Source organism: Balaenoptera musculus, chromosome 20 (assembly GCF_009873245.2).
Source record: "Balaenoptera musculus isolate JJ_BM4_2016_0621 chromosome 20, mBalMus1.pri.v3, whole genome shotgun sequence".
Classification (NCBI taxonomy): Eukaryota; Metazoa; Chordata; class Mammalia; order Artiodactyla; family Balaenopteridae; genus Balaenoptera; species Balaenoptera musculus.
Genome location: NC_045804.1, coordinates 21,351,489 through 21,368,637, shown reverse-complemented (window position 1 = coordinate 21,368,637; position 17,149 = coordinate 21,351,489). Strand labels below are relative to the sequence as shown.

At 55.0% G+C, this 17,149-nt stretch overlaps 2 protein-coding genes across 5 annotated transcripts; one reads left to right on the top strand and one right to left on the bottom strand.

Moving 5' to 3' along the window:
* Positions 1-170: 170 nt before the first annotated feature.
* On the top strand, positions 171-1,300 carry LOC118886771 (cytochrome c oxidase assembly factor 3 homolog, mitochondrial). The gene is made up of 2 exons (XM_036836963.1): positions 171-413; positions 766-1,300. Exons 1-2 carry the CDS (start codon positions 200-202, stop codon positions 870-872), a joined length of 321 nt encoding a protein of 106 aa, XP_036692858.1. The 5' UTR covers positions 171-199; the 3' UTR covers positions 873-1,300.
* A 498-nt stretch (positions 1,301-1,798) lies between these two features.
* On the bottom strand, positions 1,799-16,821 carry WNK4 (WNK lysine deficient protein kinase 4). Of its 4 annotated transcripts, none has more exons than XM_036835417.1 (19): positions 16,178-16,262; positions 14,895-15,152; positions 14,521-14,693; positions 13,482-13,702; positions 13,019-13,176; positions 12,432-12,520; positions 12,132-12,348; positions 10,326-10,590; positions 9,973-10,094; positions 9,691-9,749; positions 9,472-9,589; positions 9,083-9,199; positions 5,540-5,677; positions 4,629-4,683; positions 3,941-4,524; positions 3,787-3,847; positions 2,875-3,283; positions 2,587-2,786; positions 1,799-2,220 (listed from the first exon to the last, which is right to left on the bottom strand). In XM_036835417.1, the coding sequence occupies exons 3-19, from the start codon at positions 14,640-14,642 to the stop codon at positions 2,102-2,104; spliced, it is 3,054 nt and encodes a 1,017-aa protein (XP_036691312.1). In that variant the 5' UTR covers positions 14,643-14,693; positions 14,895-15,152; positions 16,178-16,262; the 3' UTR covers positions 1,799-2,101. The 4 variants fall into 4 exon arrangements, with proteins under 4 accessions (XP_036691312.1, XP_036691309.1, XP_036691310.1 ...); XM_036835416.1 differs by lacking the exon at positions 14,895-15,152 and adding an exon at positions 2,328-2,425 and having other exon boundaries at positions 1,844-2,220; positions 16,178-16,789; XM_036835414.1 differs by lacking the exon at positions 14,895-15,152 and having other exon boundaries at positions 16,178-16,821.
* Positions 16,822-17,149: the final 328 nt, after the last annotated feature.

Below are 17,149 nucleotides of genomic sequence, written 5' to 3'. Positions count from 1 at the left end.
CCCCAACGGACGCGGACCCTTCAGCCAATCGGAAAGCACGGCCTCTTCCCGCCTGCCCCGCCCTTTCCCTTGGGCTGGGAGCCGCACTCTTTGTGAAAGGAAATGCGGACTACATCTCCCAGCGTTCCCTGCGGCGACCATGGACTGCTATTCCCAGCAAGCCCCGCGTCCCGGGAACTGCGGAGGGCGGAGCGGTAACATGGCGGCGCCGGGAGCTGGAGACCCTCTGGATGCTAAGAGCGGAAAGGCCCCCCTGGCCCAGCGCATCGACCCGACGCGGGAGAAGCTGACTCCTGCGCAACTACAATTCATGCGGCAGGTGCAGCTCGCCCAGTGGCAGAAGATGCTGCCACAGCGGCGGACCCGGAACATCGTGACCGGCCTGGGCATCGGGGCCCTGGTGTTAGCAATTTGTATCCGTCTGGACTGTAGACTCAGGGAGACCGCATTTGGGGGCAGGAGAAGGGCAGCAGAGGCGTGTAGGAGTGCAGTGTGGGGGTGGCAGAAAGAGCCCGAGCTGTGAAAGTCTTGGCTACTTGTAACGCTGAGCCAAGCGTTTAAGTGTACCTTACTTTGTCATTTTAGAGGTGCTCTTTTAATATAATTTATTAATGATAACGGAGTCGGGGTCAGGGCTCAGAAGAGCAGAGGGCAGAAGATCGAATCACTGATTTGGGAGGATGAGAGATCAACAAGGGTGGTTGAGCAAGTCTGGGAAAAGGGAATGTGCATTTTCCACGTGGTTTCCTGAACCCATCTCCCCAGATGGTTACACCTTCTACTCGGTGTCCCAGGAGCGTTTCCTGGATGAGCTGGAAGATGAGGCCAAAGCTGCTCGAGCCCGAGCTCAGGAAAGGGCATCAGGACACTGATCCAGATGGGTATCCTGCATCTCCAACCTGCTGGAGTCCCTTCACATGATGGATGATGCCCCACAACCCTGTAGAAATGGAAGCCTGCTCACAGCATTGCTTTCCTTCTTACTAACTTTGGACGATGATAGAGCCCAAGTAACCACGAGTTTGTGCATTTGGCCATTGTCAAGGGAACATGCCCACCTCGCACTCACTGTGTGTGGCCACTGACTCCTTTTCCTAGTTTCCTTGTTCGAGGTATCTGACCTTGGCTTTTCCCAAGCTTTCTGACTTTGTGGTTTATCCCCTTCAGGGTCTGGCTGGGAGGGTGGAGGACAAGAGGTGGGCTCTTAATGGGGGTGAGGGTGGCAGCTCTGTGCAGTGTTGGAGCCTAAAGTGGCAAAAATGGGGTCAGGTTGAGAGCAATAAACTGAGTCATCTCTCTCAGAGTCCAATGAGTGTGTTGGGGCTGACACTTCATGCTGGAACGCTCCACAGGCAGTAGCTGCAGCTGTGGCATGGCCCCAGGGAGCCGTAAATGTTTAACTAGAATTGCTTTTTCCATGAGGTCTTTCCACCTGATTTAAGGGAGAGATCGTGGTGGGTCACTGGGCTGTTTGAGACTGAACCAGGTCTTGAGGGGAAGGAAGGTCACTCACTCTTCTGTCCTCTACCCTGAGGAACACACTACTCCAACTTTACTGCCTTTTCCCATCTCGAGAGAGAGAGGTAGATGAAGGATGAGGGACAAGCAGCTTTCATTGTTTTAACTTCCACTGGGGCCTGCTTGTGTAGGCCTAAGGTGGGATCTGGGTGGACTCTTAGCTTGGTCAGGTGGATTATTGACCTTGCAGTTTCCTCATGAACTGCTGGCAGGAAGCCAGAAGGCTGGGCTCCACCCCTGCCTCCCGTTGTGAAACGGGAATTCCTTGTAAATCCTCCCCTGCCTTACCTCCAGTTCCTAAGGCCCGACATACAAATTCACCAGGTTCTAGGTTCCAGCATTTTTATTGGCTGCTACTAATTCTGGTGTGAGAACACCCCCTCCTCCTGCCCAGCTGGGAGTGTGCCTTCTAGAAGCATCCGGGCTCGGGTGGGACTGCTTAGTGGTTCACTCTTGGCTGGAGAGGTGGCAGGGATGAGGATGGTAGGCTACAGAATTTATGCCTTCTACACACAGCAAACAGTTCCCACATGTTTGGCTCTTCCCTATAATGGAACGGCACTCTCCATGCCCCTGGGGCCTCCTACTCCCTCAGTGTTGAGGTCTTCCTTGCAGAGTTGTGTTGGTCAGCAGATTCTGAGAGCACAAGCTCCACGGCGGGCCCTGGTGTGGATGAGACACATGGCTTCTGTTCGGAATTCACTGGAGGGAAAAGAAAAAGTACTGAAGAAACCTCCAGGGTGGGAGGAGGGTGAAGCTGCAGCCAGTTATCTTTCCCTGGGCTCTCCCTCCCTTGGGCCCGCCCTCACCATCCTGCCAACATCCCTGGCGAATGTCACCCCCTTGCTCGCCCGCTGCTCCTGGGAGCCGGTGCTGCTGCCACTCAGGGAGTTCCTTCGCATGATGCCTGGGTGCAGGATGGGGAGGGAGAGCACTGAGTGAGGGAAGGGGCCATGGGGAGAGGGGGCTAGTCCCCCCCAAACTAAGGGGCAGACCCCCAGGGCCTGAAAGAAAGATCACTAGGGACGGGTCTCCAGAAAGATGGGAATGGGGCAACTGCTGTCTCACCAGGGCCCAGGAGCTCAGAGCGCTGCAGGCTATTGCGCCGGGAGGTGGGGAAGCTGCCCTTGGAGAGGCGGCGCTGGCGGCTAGACAGCATAGCAGCAGGGGCCACGATACCCGGTGGGGGCTGCTTCCCGAGCCTGCTGTACAAGTCCTCAATTTCCTGTTTCTGTAGTGTCTGTAGTGCCTCCACCTCTGACAAGTGCCTGAGGACACATCAGGAGCGTGAGAGGGCTAGCCAAACACTTTGCTCTCCCAAGTCCACCTCTTGACCTCCATCCTCCCCAGACTCACTTCTGCCGAAGACTCCGCAGCTCAGCCCAGAATTCCTCATCCTCCCCACTGCTCTCTGATTCCTCACTGCTCAGACACAGGCTGCTGTAGGAGTAGTTCATCCACACTGGGCTGGGATGGCTCAGGGGGGGAGGGCTGCCCCCGACTCTGGGTTCCTTCCCATCGTCCCCTTCCTCTTCGGCTCCAGCCCCCAGGCCCTCGGCTGCACGGTCACTTTCAGCCAGAGCCTCCCTGGCCTCTGGCCCGCCTCCAGCACTATCCTCCGTGTCTGAGCTCTCCGAGGTCAGCTGAGGGGTTGGAGCCTTCAGGGAGCCAGAGAGAGTGGGGGATGTCGGTTGCAGGGGAAGAGGCTCAGCTGGTTCCTTGGATGAAGTCACTTGGAAGCGCCCAACAAGCTGGGGCTTTCCCTCTGTAGTGAGACAAGGAAGGAGTCATGGAAGAAGGAAGAGAAATCAGTGGCAGGATATAAAGTGACTGAGGGACTTCCCTGGTGGCGCAGTGGTTAAGAATCTGCCGCCTGCCAATGCAGGGGACACAGGTTCAAGCCCTGGTCCGGGAAGATCCCCCATGCCACGGAGCAACTGAGCCCGTGCGCCACAACTACTGAGCCTGTGTTCTAGAGCGCACGAGCCACAACTGCTGAGCCTGCACGCCACAACTACTGAAGCCTGCGCGCCTAGAGCCCGTGCTCTGCAACAAGGGAAGCCACCACGAGAAGCCCGTGTGCCACAACGAAGAGTAGCCCCCACTCGATGCAACTAGAGAAAAGCCTGTGCGCAGCAACGAAGACCCAATGCAGCCATAAATAAATAAATAAATAAATAAACGAATAAATAAATAAATTTATTTATTTAAAAAGAAAATGTGACTGAGGATAACAGGCAGGGGAAGGTCAGTGGTCAGAGGCCTCACCTTCAGAGATGGGAGCCAGTCTGGCTTCACCCAGGAGTGGCCAACCAAGATTTGGAGAGGCCTAAAAAGTGTGGATCCATGAGTAGAGAAATGATCCAGAATGGACCCCACACACACACACACCCCGCAATCATCCCTCTTGGTTCTTACTCACCTCACTCTCCATCTCAGCTGTCAGAGGTGAAGGCCTCTCCTGGCCACAAGGAGCAAGGGGAGCTGGAGGGGGCAGGCTGGGTAGGGGACCAGGAGGAGCTGGAGGAGACTGGGACAGGAGCCCAGGGGAGGGGGACAGCAGGGACTGAGCCACAGTCATCACAGCCAGTGAGAATGCACTAGCCAGAGAGAGCAGAGGGGCTGCTGTGGTGGAGGGGAGGGGAGAAGCAGAGGGACAGGGGGGAAAGGAGGCAGGAGCAAGAGTAACCTGGGAACAACTGGGGAGGGGAGAATTCAGTGGAAACTGAGCAGATGGGACTGGAAACTGGGATGCACTGGGGGAGAATGGAAGTGGGGAGCTGGGGGGGTGTGGAGAGAGATTTGAGGGGACCTGGGGAGAAATTGGAGAGAATGAGGAGGAGCTGGGATGACATGGGGGAGAAGTGATGGGGAAGATGGCACTTGGGAAAGCAGGGGACCCAGGAGAAAAGGGGTTTCCAGGAGACGAGGGGGTTCCAGGAGAGGATGGGGAGGCGGAGAAGGCTGCCCAGCTCCTCTGCTCTAGGGTGCTGCTCTGGAACTCTGCTGGGAAGGGAGCGGATGTTGAGATTCCAGTCCTCCATTCCCTATGCCCTTCCCAGGAGCAACCCCAGGGGTTGGGATGAGTAGGGACAGAATGTAGTACATACCACTGGATGGGTCTGGGGGGTACCCTGGGAGGGCAGGCAATGGTGCTGGCTCCTCCTGAGAGAGAGAAATGTCACAGTGGGAAGAGCTGAGTCTTAGGACTCATGAACCTCTAGGAGTCCACAGATGAGTTTCAAGGGATTCAAAAGTGTATTTGAGGGACTTCCCTGGTGGTCCAGTGGTTAAGATTCCGCGCTCCCAATGAAGGGGGCCCGGGTTTGATCCCTGGTCAGGGAACTAGATCCCGCATGCCGCAACTAGGATCCTGCATGCTACAACGAAGATCCTGCGTGCCACAACTAAGACTGGTGCAGCCAAATAAATAAATAAATAAATAAATATTTTAAAAAAACTGTATTTGAGAAATATGTAGTGGTAAAGGGGCATGATGTCTGCATCTTACTTAAATGGTTCCCCCCAAAAATGCACGCACACACACAGATAGGGGAGAGAGGAAGAGAGAATGGTAAAGCTCATGTGGCAAAACACAACTGGCAAATCTAGGCAGAGTATCTAGGAATTCTTTGTTCAATTTTTGCAACTTCTCTGTAAGTCTGAAATTTTATTTATTTTTGGCCGCACCGCAAGGCATGTGGGAATCTTAGTTCCCCAACCAGGGATCAAACCCACGCCCCCTGCATTGGAAGTGTGGAGTCTTAACCACTGGACCACCAGGGAAGTCCCCTCTGTAAGTCTGAAATTGTTTCAAAATAATGAGCTAAAAGTATGCATTGAACACATTCTTCTAGAACAAGAGTCTGTGGCTTTCATCAGATTTCAAATGGGGGAAGAGCCATTGTTTTGGGGTCCCAGAGATGAAGACAAGTTAGATCCAAGGGGACTGGTAAGGGCAGAGACTAATGAAACCTGGAGCAGAGTCCCTTCCCCCTGGAGGTGCCCAGAGGGGTCTGACCTGGGGGCCCAGGGGGTCTTCAGCAGCCTCCACATGGCCAGTATCTCTCTTCAACAGGGTCTCCACTCGCTGGATAATCTCCCGAATCCGGTTCAGGAATCCAGCTCGCTCCGAGGGCAGAATGAACTCGTTATACACCTGGCGAGAGTCAGCAGGAAGGGGAAGGAGGGCTCTGTTATTCCACTCATCCCTCTCTCCCGGCCCCAGTCTTTAAAAACCAACCCTTCACCCCACCACTTGTGCTCACTACCAACCTAAAACAAGTATTTAGTAAGCATCCATTGTGTGCCAGGCACTGTGTGGCGTAAGGAGAAATACAGCTTAGAGAAAAGGAGGTAACATTCACAGCGTGCATGTATATACCAGATCTTTACATATCTTATCACATTTAACACCAACAACAGCTTTCTGGGGTCTACATTAACACCGCCACTTTAGAGTTATGCTAACCAATGCTCAACGAGGTGAAGTTCAGTCTGCCCAAGATCAGGGGATTTGCACCCAGACCTGTCTAAAGCCAAAGTCTGAGTTCTTTACACTGTTGCCTCACATGCTTTTGGACACAATTCCTCCTCTCATAGGGTTTATAAAGTATGCCCCACAGATCCACATACACACACAGCCCCACAAAGTTAAGTAAAAATAAGGCAATAAATGGTAAATGTAACATTCAAGTCCGCAAATGCTTACTGAGCACATACTATGTGCCAGGCATTTGCTAGGTTCTTTGAGGGAACAGGGAAGTATGAAACAAGGTCCTGGTCCTGAAGAAGCCCAAAATCTAGTGGAAGAGACACACACATACATAACTCAATAGACTGCAAGTCAGCCCATGGCAGGTAAGGCGTTTTTGATTGGCGTAGAGATAAAAATGCTATTCCCAGAAGGGGAAAGGGAAAGCTGCTGTTTAATGGGTAGAGATTCAGATTTGCAAGATAAAAAGGTTCCAGAGATCTGTTGCCCAACAGTGTGAATATACTTAACACTACTGAACTGTATACTTGAAAATGGTTAAGATGGTACATTTTATGTTATGCGTTTTTTAACACAATTTTTAAAAATTCCATTCCAAGAAGAAAGCAGTTCATACCACCTCAGGGGATAGGGGGAAGCTGGGATGGCTCCACAGCTGAGGCTTGAAGGATGAGTAAGAAAAGCAACCCTTTACTGAGGACCTACCATGTGTGGACACTTCCCATACTTTTATCATCATTTCACTTCCTGTACATGCTGTATCACTTCGCATAAATTATATGTTACATCAGAACATCTTTGCAAAATAAGTATTATCCCCTGCATTTTACTGATGAAGTTCCAAGAGGTTAAGAAACTTGCCCAAGTTTGCCAAATCAGTAGATAACAGAGCTGAAGTTTGAACTCAGGTCTTATGTGAAAGTCCACCCTTTCCTCTGTTCCATGCTGTTCTGAGGCAGGAAAGGGCACAGCACATTCACAGCACATTCAAAAAGGGCACAGCACATTCACAAAATAGCAAAGACTGGAGTATAGCTGAGAGTGCTGTGAATTTTAAAGGCCGTGCTCCAGAGTTTGGACGTTACTCTGTAACCACAGGTAGCCTCTACAGATTTGGGGGCAAAAAAGCAACAAGAGGAGATCTAAGTCTCAGGAGAATTCTGCTGCAGAGGAGTGGAGGGTGGGCTGGGAAGAAGAGAAAAGAGGGCAGTGGACCCTGGGTTCAGGGACAGGGTCCCTTTGGCTGTGTGGGATCTGAGTGGGGCTTGAAAGCCCAGTAGAGAAAGCACCCAGGGCGAGACCCCCAAGGAGATGGAGCCAGAAGCTGAAAGGCACCCAGGCCTCTTCAGAGGACCATTCAGAAACCAGTGTGGCTGGAGGAAAGATTCTTGAAGGGTTGAGTGGCTTGACAGAAGTTGATAAGCCTGCACGCCAGGTGATAGTTTGTCTTTGTCCCCGACACAAGCTGAATGACATGATGGAGGAGAAGCTTTAGAGAGAGTTCCTGAAGTCTGACGTGTCTTCCATTCCCTTCCCTCCTTCATCCCAGAGGCTGGCATCCACTGCCCCCACTCCACTGAAACTGGTCTCCCACAAAGACCTCCTCCTGACAAAAGCCAGTGTGGTCTTGCCTCAGGCTTCACCCTATGCCTCCTTGAAACAATCTCCTTCCTCAGTTTTTAGTAACATCTTCCGGAGCTCCTCCTACCTCTCAGTCTCCATCTCTGTCCTTCGATGACCTATCCCCACCCCCCCCATTCCACAACTGGGGATATCCACTAAGACAAACCTCTATGCCTCAGGCTTTGCAGGCCCACCTTCTCTCACGCTCAACTCTGCTGAGACTCCCAGATCCACCGCTCTCTCCAGCCCTGACTCGTATTCTCTCCGAGAGGATCTTATCTTGCCTGTCTCTCTGTCATTCAAGCTCATCATGATCCCTAAAAAAAAAACAAGCCTACTTTCATTTTCTAACTTCCTCTCTCCTTTGATGGTCTATTGCCATTAGTTCCTCTAAGCTACAACTCGCCCTTGATATCCCCTCTCGCTAACTCCCTCTCGTATCAACTCAGCAAATATTTATTGACCATCTACTGTGTACACTGTACCATGTCAATAGATTACTGGATTACAAAGTAATTTATTTTCCCCAAATGACCCTCAGATTCACCCCTTTTCTTCCTCCTCCCCCATAATCCATTCTCTCCTTGGACCACATCCAGCTTCTTGTATCCACCTGCCAACTGGATTCCCTACCCCCAACCCTCTCCCACATCCCACAGCAGAACAGTCTTCTTAAAACCTATTCTCACCATGTTACACTCTAACTCTTAAGACTGTCTATGATCTGGGCTCAACCTCACTTCCACAACTCTCCTACAAGAACCCTTTTCTTTTTGGATTTTTTAAAAATTGAAGCATAGTTGATTTACAATGTTGTGTTAATTTTTGCTGTACAGCAAAGTGATTCAATTATACATATATACACATTCTTTTTTTTTCATATTCTTTTCCATTATGGTTTATTACAGGACATTGAATATAGTTCTCTGTGCTATACAGTAGGACCTTGTTGCTTCCTACAGGAACTCTTCCAATGACAAAGTCTCCTCATGAAGCCCTCCTGGCCCCATATTTCAAGTCACTCCCTATTTCCATGCCTTTCCTTTGCCATACCTCCACTGCACATGCCCTTTCCACTCTTCACTGCCATTCTGACCCATCTGTCAAGACCTCACGTAAGTCCTACCTCTTCCCCTGCTGCCCTCAACCCATCCTTTACTTACAGCCACAGTATCACGTGTCTAGCGTGCACTTCACTGCACTTATGTATACCCTATGTTAGTCTCAAATTGCTCCAGCTGAGGATCAAAACCTCACTGGATAAACAGAAACCTCCCCCAAAACAAGGGCAGAGATGTCTTCAGTGTCACTGTGCTGAGGGCCAACCAGCTTTAAAACCCTTGCTGTTGGATGGGGTTGTGGGGGGGAGTTCAGCAACAGGGGACATCAGGAAGGAGACTCTTGTCCCAGATCCAAAGACTCTGTCTTCATCTCTCTCCCCCTCACCATGGCAGCTGCAATCTCTTCCGGGCTGTCCCCATCCAGATCAAATCGGAAGGTCACCATCTTGCTGTTGTGCGTCTGTAGCTGGCACTCAACCACTCTGTCATTCTGGTCTGAGACCTTCAGAGTCAAAAGTCAGCAGAGGGAGGAGGTCAAGCTCTCTGTCTTCATCACGTGTCCCCACCCCACTCCAACCAAATGACAGTGGCCAGACTGCAACTGGAGAGAGGCAGATTCTGCCCCCATAGTCTTGTATTAAAAACATGACTGGCTGACTCTTGGGTACCAGTAGCACACTGCTTCTCCCCTTTTCTGGCTGACTTCCCCTATCCCTCTGACAGTTCCCTCCAGGCCCTGTAGCTTATTCCCCAACACCTGTGCCCCTTCCTTACACTTGTGACCCGAAGCCGGGATCGGGGTCTGCGCCGGAGGTTTTTCCCTGGGGGTCTCCTCATCTGTTCCATCCCTTCTCCCATGTCACTAAGGCCTGATGCTGCATCTGAGGCATAGCTGGAAAAAAAGGAAAAGAAGACAGGAGTGTCAGAGTGGACACTGGGAGCCCAGAGCTCCATATATTTCACCCTAACACCCCAACTCAGACCAGAACTTACCTGTCTCCAGGGGAAAAGTCATTGCCAGGGCCAGAACGTGGAATGGATAGGGCAAAAGCCTGAAATAGGATATGGGTTCATGAGGTCAGGGGAGGATAAATGCTGGACTCCAGGGAGATGGTGTCAAGGGTGCTGGGGTACTTGGTAGAGGGAATTAAGAAGAGGACAAGAGGGGTGGATTTCCAAGGACACGGGGCCATGTCAGGGGTTTGGGTTTTACAGGATGGGAGATAGGTCATAGGATTGGAATGGCTGGGAGCCCCCCGTGTGACCCCCTCTCACCGAGGGCAGGCAGAGATGGGACTCAGCGGGGCTGGATGGCACACCCCTAGGGGGCTGAAGGGCAGGGTCTGAGGCATCCAGGAAGCCGGAGGAGCTGAGGTAGCCGTCAGTCTCGCCATCCGCTGGTGGGGAGGGAGGGGGTCAAAAAGTGGAAATAAAGGGGAGTGGTGGCCAAGGAGGGAGGCTGCCTGAGCAAGGCGGGGCCTGGAGCTGTGGCAGAGTTCTTTCCCAGAAGGAGCTATGGCTAGATGTGGAAGGCCGGGTAAGTGACAATGCTGTTGGCTTGAACTTCTGGGTAGGGGGCAGAGGCCAAGGGTTCTGGGACCTGAGTCCCAAGGTCAGAGGTGACTTACAGGTGGTAGATGAGTAGCTGGCATGGCGGAAGAGGAAGGGCTGGTGCTGGTCTGCCTCTGGCTCCTCGGGTTCAGGGGGGAAGATACTGGAGGGAGCAGGAGTCATGGGGACAGCTGCTGGTAGGGGCCCTGGCGCTGGGGGGAAGGCCTCCAACTCCTTCGCTTTGCGCAGCTTCTCACGCTTTCGCTGGATGGCAGCAACCCGTTCACGCACTGCACGGGCCACTGGCTGGTAATCAGCTTCGCACACTAAACCCAGGGCCACCTGGAGTTGGGAGGGTGAGGAACACAGTTTGAGATGAGATTCCCCCTCCCCCAACAAAGACCCATCATGACACCTTCTTGAGGCCTCCAGGACATGGGAGAAAGGGAACCAACATTTATTGATTACCCACTGTGTCCATTAACTGGCAGCTCTTCACATTATCAACATTAAATCCTTCCAGCAACCTTCTGAGGTAGGTCTTATCAGCCCCATTTTAGAAATAAGTAAACTAAGTGACCAGTTCATGGTTATACAGTAAGTCAATTGCTCTTGGGGGCTGGGGGGGGACACTTGGCAATATCTGGAGACATTTTTAGTTGTCACAACTTAGGGGTAGGTACCACTGGCATCTACTGAGTAGATGCCCCAATATCCTACAACGCACAGTACAGTCTCCCAAACAAAGATGTTAGTAGTGTCAAGATCAAGAACCTCTGTATGTAATGGATCAGGATCCGATCTCAGGTCAGGTTTGAGCTATGCTTCGGAGACCCGCTCCTATGCCATATTTCAAACACATTCTCAGGTTCCTGACCCAGACCCACCAAGAGATGATCCCACCCTTTCAACTGCATTTTTCTATCAAGAATTTCATACTCTTTCCCTTCCCCCCTCAGGCGTTCCAAGACCAGCCCCACGTCTTCTGTCTCCCATATATGCCTCTCCTGGTCCACCAGCTTCTGTTCATCATGTCCTTATTCATTTCAATAGCAAGCTCTGCTGGGCATGTAAAGGCGGTGGGGCAGGGTGATCTGACCTAAAATCTGAACAACCTGAGTCAGTTCTGCCACTTACTTGCTTGGGACCTTGTACAAGATATTCAACCTCTCTGAGCTTTTATTTCCTCATCAATAAATCGGGATAAAGTCACTCCATGCAGGGTTGGTAACAACCATCGAATGCATGGGAAAGGGCTCTAAGCTGTGTACAGATGTGGGTGATTAACAAGCTCCCACCACGTGCTAAGCACCGTCAGGGATAGAAAAACCAATACACACAGTCCCTGCCCCCAGGACTTTATAGTCTAGTGGAAGAGAAAGACAGGAATGTATCCTGGTATAAAACAAGACCAATGGGGGCCCCTCCAGTAATGGAGGACCTGCTGAAGTGGGAAAAAAACATTTAATTTTGACTCTAGAGGGGACAGGCTTTCTGAAATGGATGGTTCTGAGCATGAAGGAAGATCGAGAAAAAGACATGGGGGGGATGGGGGATGAAAAAGGGAAAAATAGATAAGCTGGAGAGAAGGGCATTTCAGGAAAACCGGATCAACAGGAAGTAAAACAGGGAGGTGGAAGGACCCAAGGCTGGAAAAGGAAATCTCCAACTTGTGGAGAACACTAGGTGTGCATGCGGGTGGGGTGCGTTAAGGCCGGAGCTGCAGGGTGACCCTTGCGGGAGATGCCGAGAGGGCTGGGTTGAGCCCCCCTCTCACCACCCAGGCACCACTCCAGCGAGGCACTGGCCCCTCCAGTCGACGTCCAAGTCCAAACGCCCCTCACATGCCCAGCCGCAGGGCAGGCAGTCTGTCCTCCGCTCACCATCTCCTGCGCCACCTCCTCGGCTGCGTCCCGGCCCAGCTGGAACAAGAACTCAATGGCCTGGTTGTCCCGGCGGCGCCCCCCTCTCCGCGCGTCCTCCATGCGCAGCCAGAGCTTGAGGTCCGGCTTCTCACCGTCGTCCTCCTCCGCCAGCTCCACGTGGACGCCGCGCTCCTCGCGGAAGAAGGCGTGAGCCAGAAGGTCCTGGATGGTGAACCTGAGGGCGGCGCCACCGTGAGCCGAGCCCCACCGCCGCCCGCCCCCCAACCGCCCCCACCCCCATCCAGCCCCTCCACCCACCTCTCGTTCTTATCCGTGCGGATGCAGCCTTCAATAATCTCCTTCACCTCGGGCATCTTCACCTTGTAGAAGCTGTTCGGCTTTGTGCCCTGAGGAATGGGGTTGCATGAGGCCTCCCGCCCTCTGCGCCCCAGCTCTCTGCTTTACGCACCCGCCCCTGCCCGAGGCAGCAGGGCGTGCAGAGGCAAAAGCACCGCGACTGCTACTAGAAGATGTGATTTCAAATCCCAGTCCCCCCACGTATCGACAGTGTGACCTTGAACAAGTCTCTCGCTGAGCCAGTGTCCTCATTTGTAAAACGCAGGGCAGAACATTTGCCCTGCTCACCCCGCGGGGCAGCAGGAAGGATTTCACATCGATTGGATGTGAAATCGTTTGTAAGCTCTAGAGAGCGCTACACACGACATTATTCTAAATAGCTTGTATTGGAGGGGCCTTGTGTGCATCCAATATCCTTCAGCGTTCACCAGGGCGTCTTTATGTCCAGCCTGTTTTCATTAAGGGAAAGGGCACTGACCGCGGGGTGGCTGGAGCAGGGAAAGTGTAAAAGGGACCTGTAATTCCCTCTCCTCCCTGCCCCCTCTCACCGAAGTGACCTTGCGGTAGATTTGCGCGGCATTCTGGCACTCAGAGTAAGGGTACTCCGAGGTAGCCATCTCCAGCATGCACATGCCAAACGCGTACACGTCCACGGCCTCATCGTATTTTTCCTCGTACATCTCCGGGGCCATGAACTCCGGGGTCCCTGTAGGATCCACAGCAGGTATCAGGCTGCAGTGCCTCCTTTATGGCTTCGTCCCTCCCCTTGAGCGTACAAAAGGCTAGGCAGTTCTGGAGTGCAAGTGACCGACCCCTCCCCGTCCTGTGTGTGTGAGGGTGGGGGATTGGGGGAGGGGTGTGGGGAAGAGGGAATGCCATAGGTCTCCCCATCTTCCCTGTGGGCTTCTACCTCCATGGATCCCGAAAGACACTGCTAGGGGGAGAGGGTCCCCAGGCTCTCTCCTGACATGGGGAGGGCAAGAATGGCAAGGACCCCCGGGAGGGACGCACCGATGACGCTCTTGGCGAAGGAGGCGCGTTTGAGCGTGGCCAGGCCCAGGTCCCCAATCTTAACGGAGCCTGTAGGGCCCGTGATAAAGACGTTGTCACACTTGAGATCCCGGTGCAGGATGGGGGGTACCCGGGAGTGTAGGAAATGAAGCCCCCGAAGGATTTGGCGGCTCCAGCGCTGAAGGACTCGCGGCTTCATCTCGCGGAACCGCCTCAGGTATCTGGGGGAGGGCGCATAGCCACGGTCTTGGTGGGGGACACATAGGCTGGGGAGGGAGACCACCACTGGGAAGTTCCCCGTAGCCCCACCCACTCCCCCGCCTACGCATCTTTTGCCAGCCTCTCCTAACCTAGACCGGCGCCAGTCCTCAAGCAGAAACGCAGTCGCGGGTGTGGTAGGTAGACAGGAGGTTACAAAACGGAGGTCGGGCGGTAAATGCACAGACAGGGCCGCCCCCAAGGTGCTGTGGAAGCGCCAGAAGGGATAACTAACTGCCCCGGGCGTGGGGGAGGGCTTCAGAGAGGAAATAACTTTTATGTTGAGTCTTGAAGGCTGAGTAGGCGTTCAAGGGTGAAAATGGGAAGGGATGAAGACTTTCCAGGCAGAAGGGACACCCGTGCTCAAAGGCACGGAGACAGCAAGTGATGGGGTAGGGTGCGAGGAGCTGCTGGGAATTTGGTTTGTCTGGAACGCAGGCTGGATCCTATAAGGACTTTGTGAGCCGTCCTTAGAAAGTGTGGACTTTATCCTGAGGGCAGTGGGAAAACTCGAAAGGATTTTAAGGAGAGAAGTGACAGTGCCAGATCTCTGCAGGCTGCAGGAAGATAGGATAGCTTGCAGAGGAGAGAGGCAGCGTGGGGGAAGACTCCTTAGGGGGCAGCTGAGGCCTGCAGACGCTCAAGAGAGGAGGATGAGAGATAGTGAGCCTGGTTTTGGACCTGCCTGCAGCGCTTGAGGAGGCTGGGCTCCTCCAGAAGCAGTGGAGACCTCCCACCACCAGTCCTCCCACCAACTCCCACCACCAGGCGCGGAGCTCACGTCTTGAGCGTGCCCGAGGTCATGAGTTCGGTGACCAGCACGATGCAAACCTGGCCCCTCAGCACCGACTTCCACGAGTCGTAGAAGCGGACGATGTTGGGGTGCTGCAGCCCCTTGAGCATCTCCACCTCCTCCGAGAATCGCTGCCGCTCCGCTCGAGACAGTTTCCGAGTCTGTGGGGTAGGGGGTGGGGGTCACAGTCACATCAGGCCCAGGACCCCCACGGAGAGGGGGGATGGGAGCACACGGGGCAGGGCTGAGGGACAAGTGAGGGTAGGAGCCAACGGATGGGGCTGGGTGGGTGGGATCATTTGTCCACCGATTGTAGATCCCTAATTCCCGGTGTGCCCCCCTGGGCTGCTCCAAGGACACACCCACCATGGGCCTGGGGCCGCCCCCTGGACCCCCTCCTGGACACAAGCGCTTTTATGCAGCCCTGTCCAGGAGCCCTGAAGTCAATAGCGCCTTTGTAGCCGCCCAGGCCGGCCGTGGGGTGGGAGGGGACGCCCAGGGGCTGGCAGCGGGCGGGCAGCAGGCGGGCAGCAGGCAGACGGCAGGCAGAGAATTGGGGCCGGCAAGGGGATTGGCCTCAGAAACTGGGAACTGCTAGATCCAGGCAGGAGGCAGGAGGGCTGCAGAGGGAGGTACAGAGAAAGAGACAAAGGATCCAGGACCAGGTGCCAGGAGACTGCCCCCTGCCCCATGGCTGTCTCGCCTCCCCCATCTCCCTCCTCCATCTCCCTCCTCCATCCCCCTCCCACCCCAGTTTGGCCGCCTTGCCTCGCCTGGCTTAGAGCCTGGGGCGTGGCACTGGCAGGCGCAAGGGGCAAGCCCAGTGCCAGGGCTGGAGGGGAGGACCCTTCCCCCAGGCCCTGTCCTCCCAGTCTGAATCCAAAGCTGCTAGCTCAGACTTAACTGGGTTCTTCCCCCATGGGAAGAAGGTCCTTCAAACCAGCATACCCCTAAAGCCTATGGGGTTCAGCACCTTTGGATCTGAGAAAGGAGAGCTCAGGTAGGCAGCGGGATGAGGAGCAGGACTGGACTCAGGCCAGGGCTGGAGCTCCCTGTCTCCCCTCCCCCAGCTGTGGAGAAGTCCAGAAGTCTGACTGCTTCAGAAGGGGTGTGCGAGGGCCCCGTCCTGCCACAATAGCCCTAAATCATCTGGAAGTGGAGAGGACCCTGCCTCAGCTGCTGGCCTCCATCATTCCAGCCTTCTAATCTGCAAAGATCCAGAGTGAGGGAGCAGGAAGATCAGGGTCACACTGAGGGTCTCAGGACTTAGGGGGAAGGGAGAGGAAGGGAAGAGATAGTAGGTAACCACTGCAGGAAAGTGGTGAGGCCAACCACCCCTCAGGTCTGAACTGGCTCCTTACCCAATTCCCCATCCTATTTTCCACCTCTCAGGGTTGAGTATAGAGCCCGTAAAGTGAGAATGTCTAAATCCATAGGGGAGCCACCATACACCACCTGCCTCAGTTTCTCCTTCTGCAGCCCGGAATCAGCCAGGTCCATGGATCATCAGAACAAGGGGGACAAGAGTGTCTGGATATTTGACTGGAAAAATACATCCCTCTTGCTGCTGTCCCCTGGGTCTCCCATCCCAAGACCTCCAAAGGGTCCCATCCCGTGGCGTCACCGAGGGGGCTCCCAGCCGCACCTGCAGCTCACACCAGGCCACCTCCACCGTGGTGTCGGTGTCCAGCCCTCGATACACCGTCTTGAACGAGCCACGTCCAATCTCGATGTCAAACTTGAGGTATCGGCCGTCCGGGGACGTTGCCACAGCCTGAGTCTCCGTGTCCTCCTTTTCCTCCTGCTCCCGCCGCCGCTCCCGGGCCGCCGCCTCGGTGATCCTCGGCGGTTCCCGGGACCCCGACCCTCCTGCGGAGCCCGCGAGTTCCGGACGCTCGGAGTCTGCGGCCTTCACCGGGGCGCCCGCGGTCCACGTGCCCTCAGTGGGCTCTTCAGAGCTAGGCGGTGGACTCATTGCGGGGCCGGAACCAGCGGAGTCCGGAGGAGCAGGGGGCTCCGGAACGGGTGAGGTTGGCTGGGACCAAGAGCTCAGCAGCCCCAAGTCGACTGAGCTGCGGCGGCTGAGACGGGAGGAGCGCGGACGGGGCTCAGCCTTCCCGGAGAAGCGGCGCGCCCGGCGAGGGGGCCCGAGGCGGGGCGGCCCCGCCGCGGCGAGAGGCGGCGGGGGCCGCAGGGCCAGGTCGGCCTCCGCCTGGGACATAGGGACCTCGGTCTCTGGGGCCGGGGGTGCCAGCATGAGGAAGGGCCGGGCGCCGCAGGGCGGTAAGCCGGGCGGCTGGAAAGGAGGCGGCCTGACAGAATCACTGGCTGGGTGCGCAGCGCTCCGGCTGAGCTACTGGGGCCCCAGCCCAGGGTCGCCTGCCCCGCAGCCACGCCCCCGCCACGCCCCCGCCACGCCCTACCCCCCCCCCCAGCCGCCCCCTCGGAGCTGCGAGCGCAGTGGAGCCCGTGGCGCAGCCCCTCACCTCGGCCACCGCCCCGCCCCCGGCCGCTGGCCCTCCTCCCCCCGGCCTCCCGAAGCACCCGCCCTCAGTCTCATTCCGAAGCCGGAGCCGGGTGCGAGGCGGCGGTGTGTCCTCCCGTACTGCCAGTGCGC

What these genes read in the sequence shown, in the direction of transcription:
- WNK4 (XM_036835414.1), bottom strand. Translation starts at nt 16,789, where the DNA reads ATGCTGGCACCCCCGGCCCCAGAGACCGAGGTCCCTATGTCCCAGGCG. An exon ending in TCTACCGCAAGGTCACTTCG is followed by an intron (nt 12,521 to 13,018) that starts GTGAGAGGGGGC and finishes CCCATTCCTCAG; the next exon opens with GGCACAAAGCCGAACAGCTT. An exon ending in CAGCTACTCATCTACCACCT is followed by an intron (nt 10,095 to 10,325) that starts GTAAGTCACCTC and finishes CCTCCCCACCAG; the next exon opens with CGGATGGCGAGACTGACGGC.
- LOC118886771 (XM_036836963.1), top strand. Translation starts at nt 200, where the DNA reads ATGGCGGCGCCGGGAGCTGGAGACCCTCTGGATGCTAAGAGCGGAAAG. An exon ending in GGCCCTGGTGTTAGCAATTT is followed by an intron (nt 414 to 765) that starts GTATCCGTCTGG and finishes CCATCTCCCCAG; the next exon opens with ATGGTTACACCTTCTACTCG.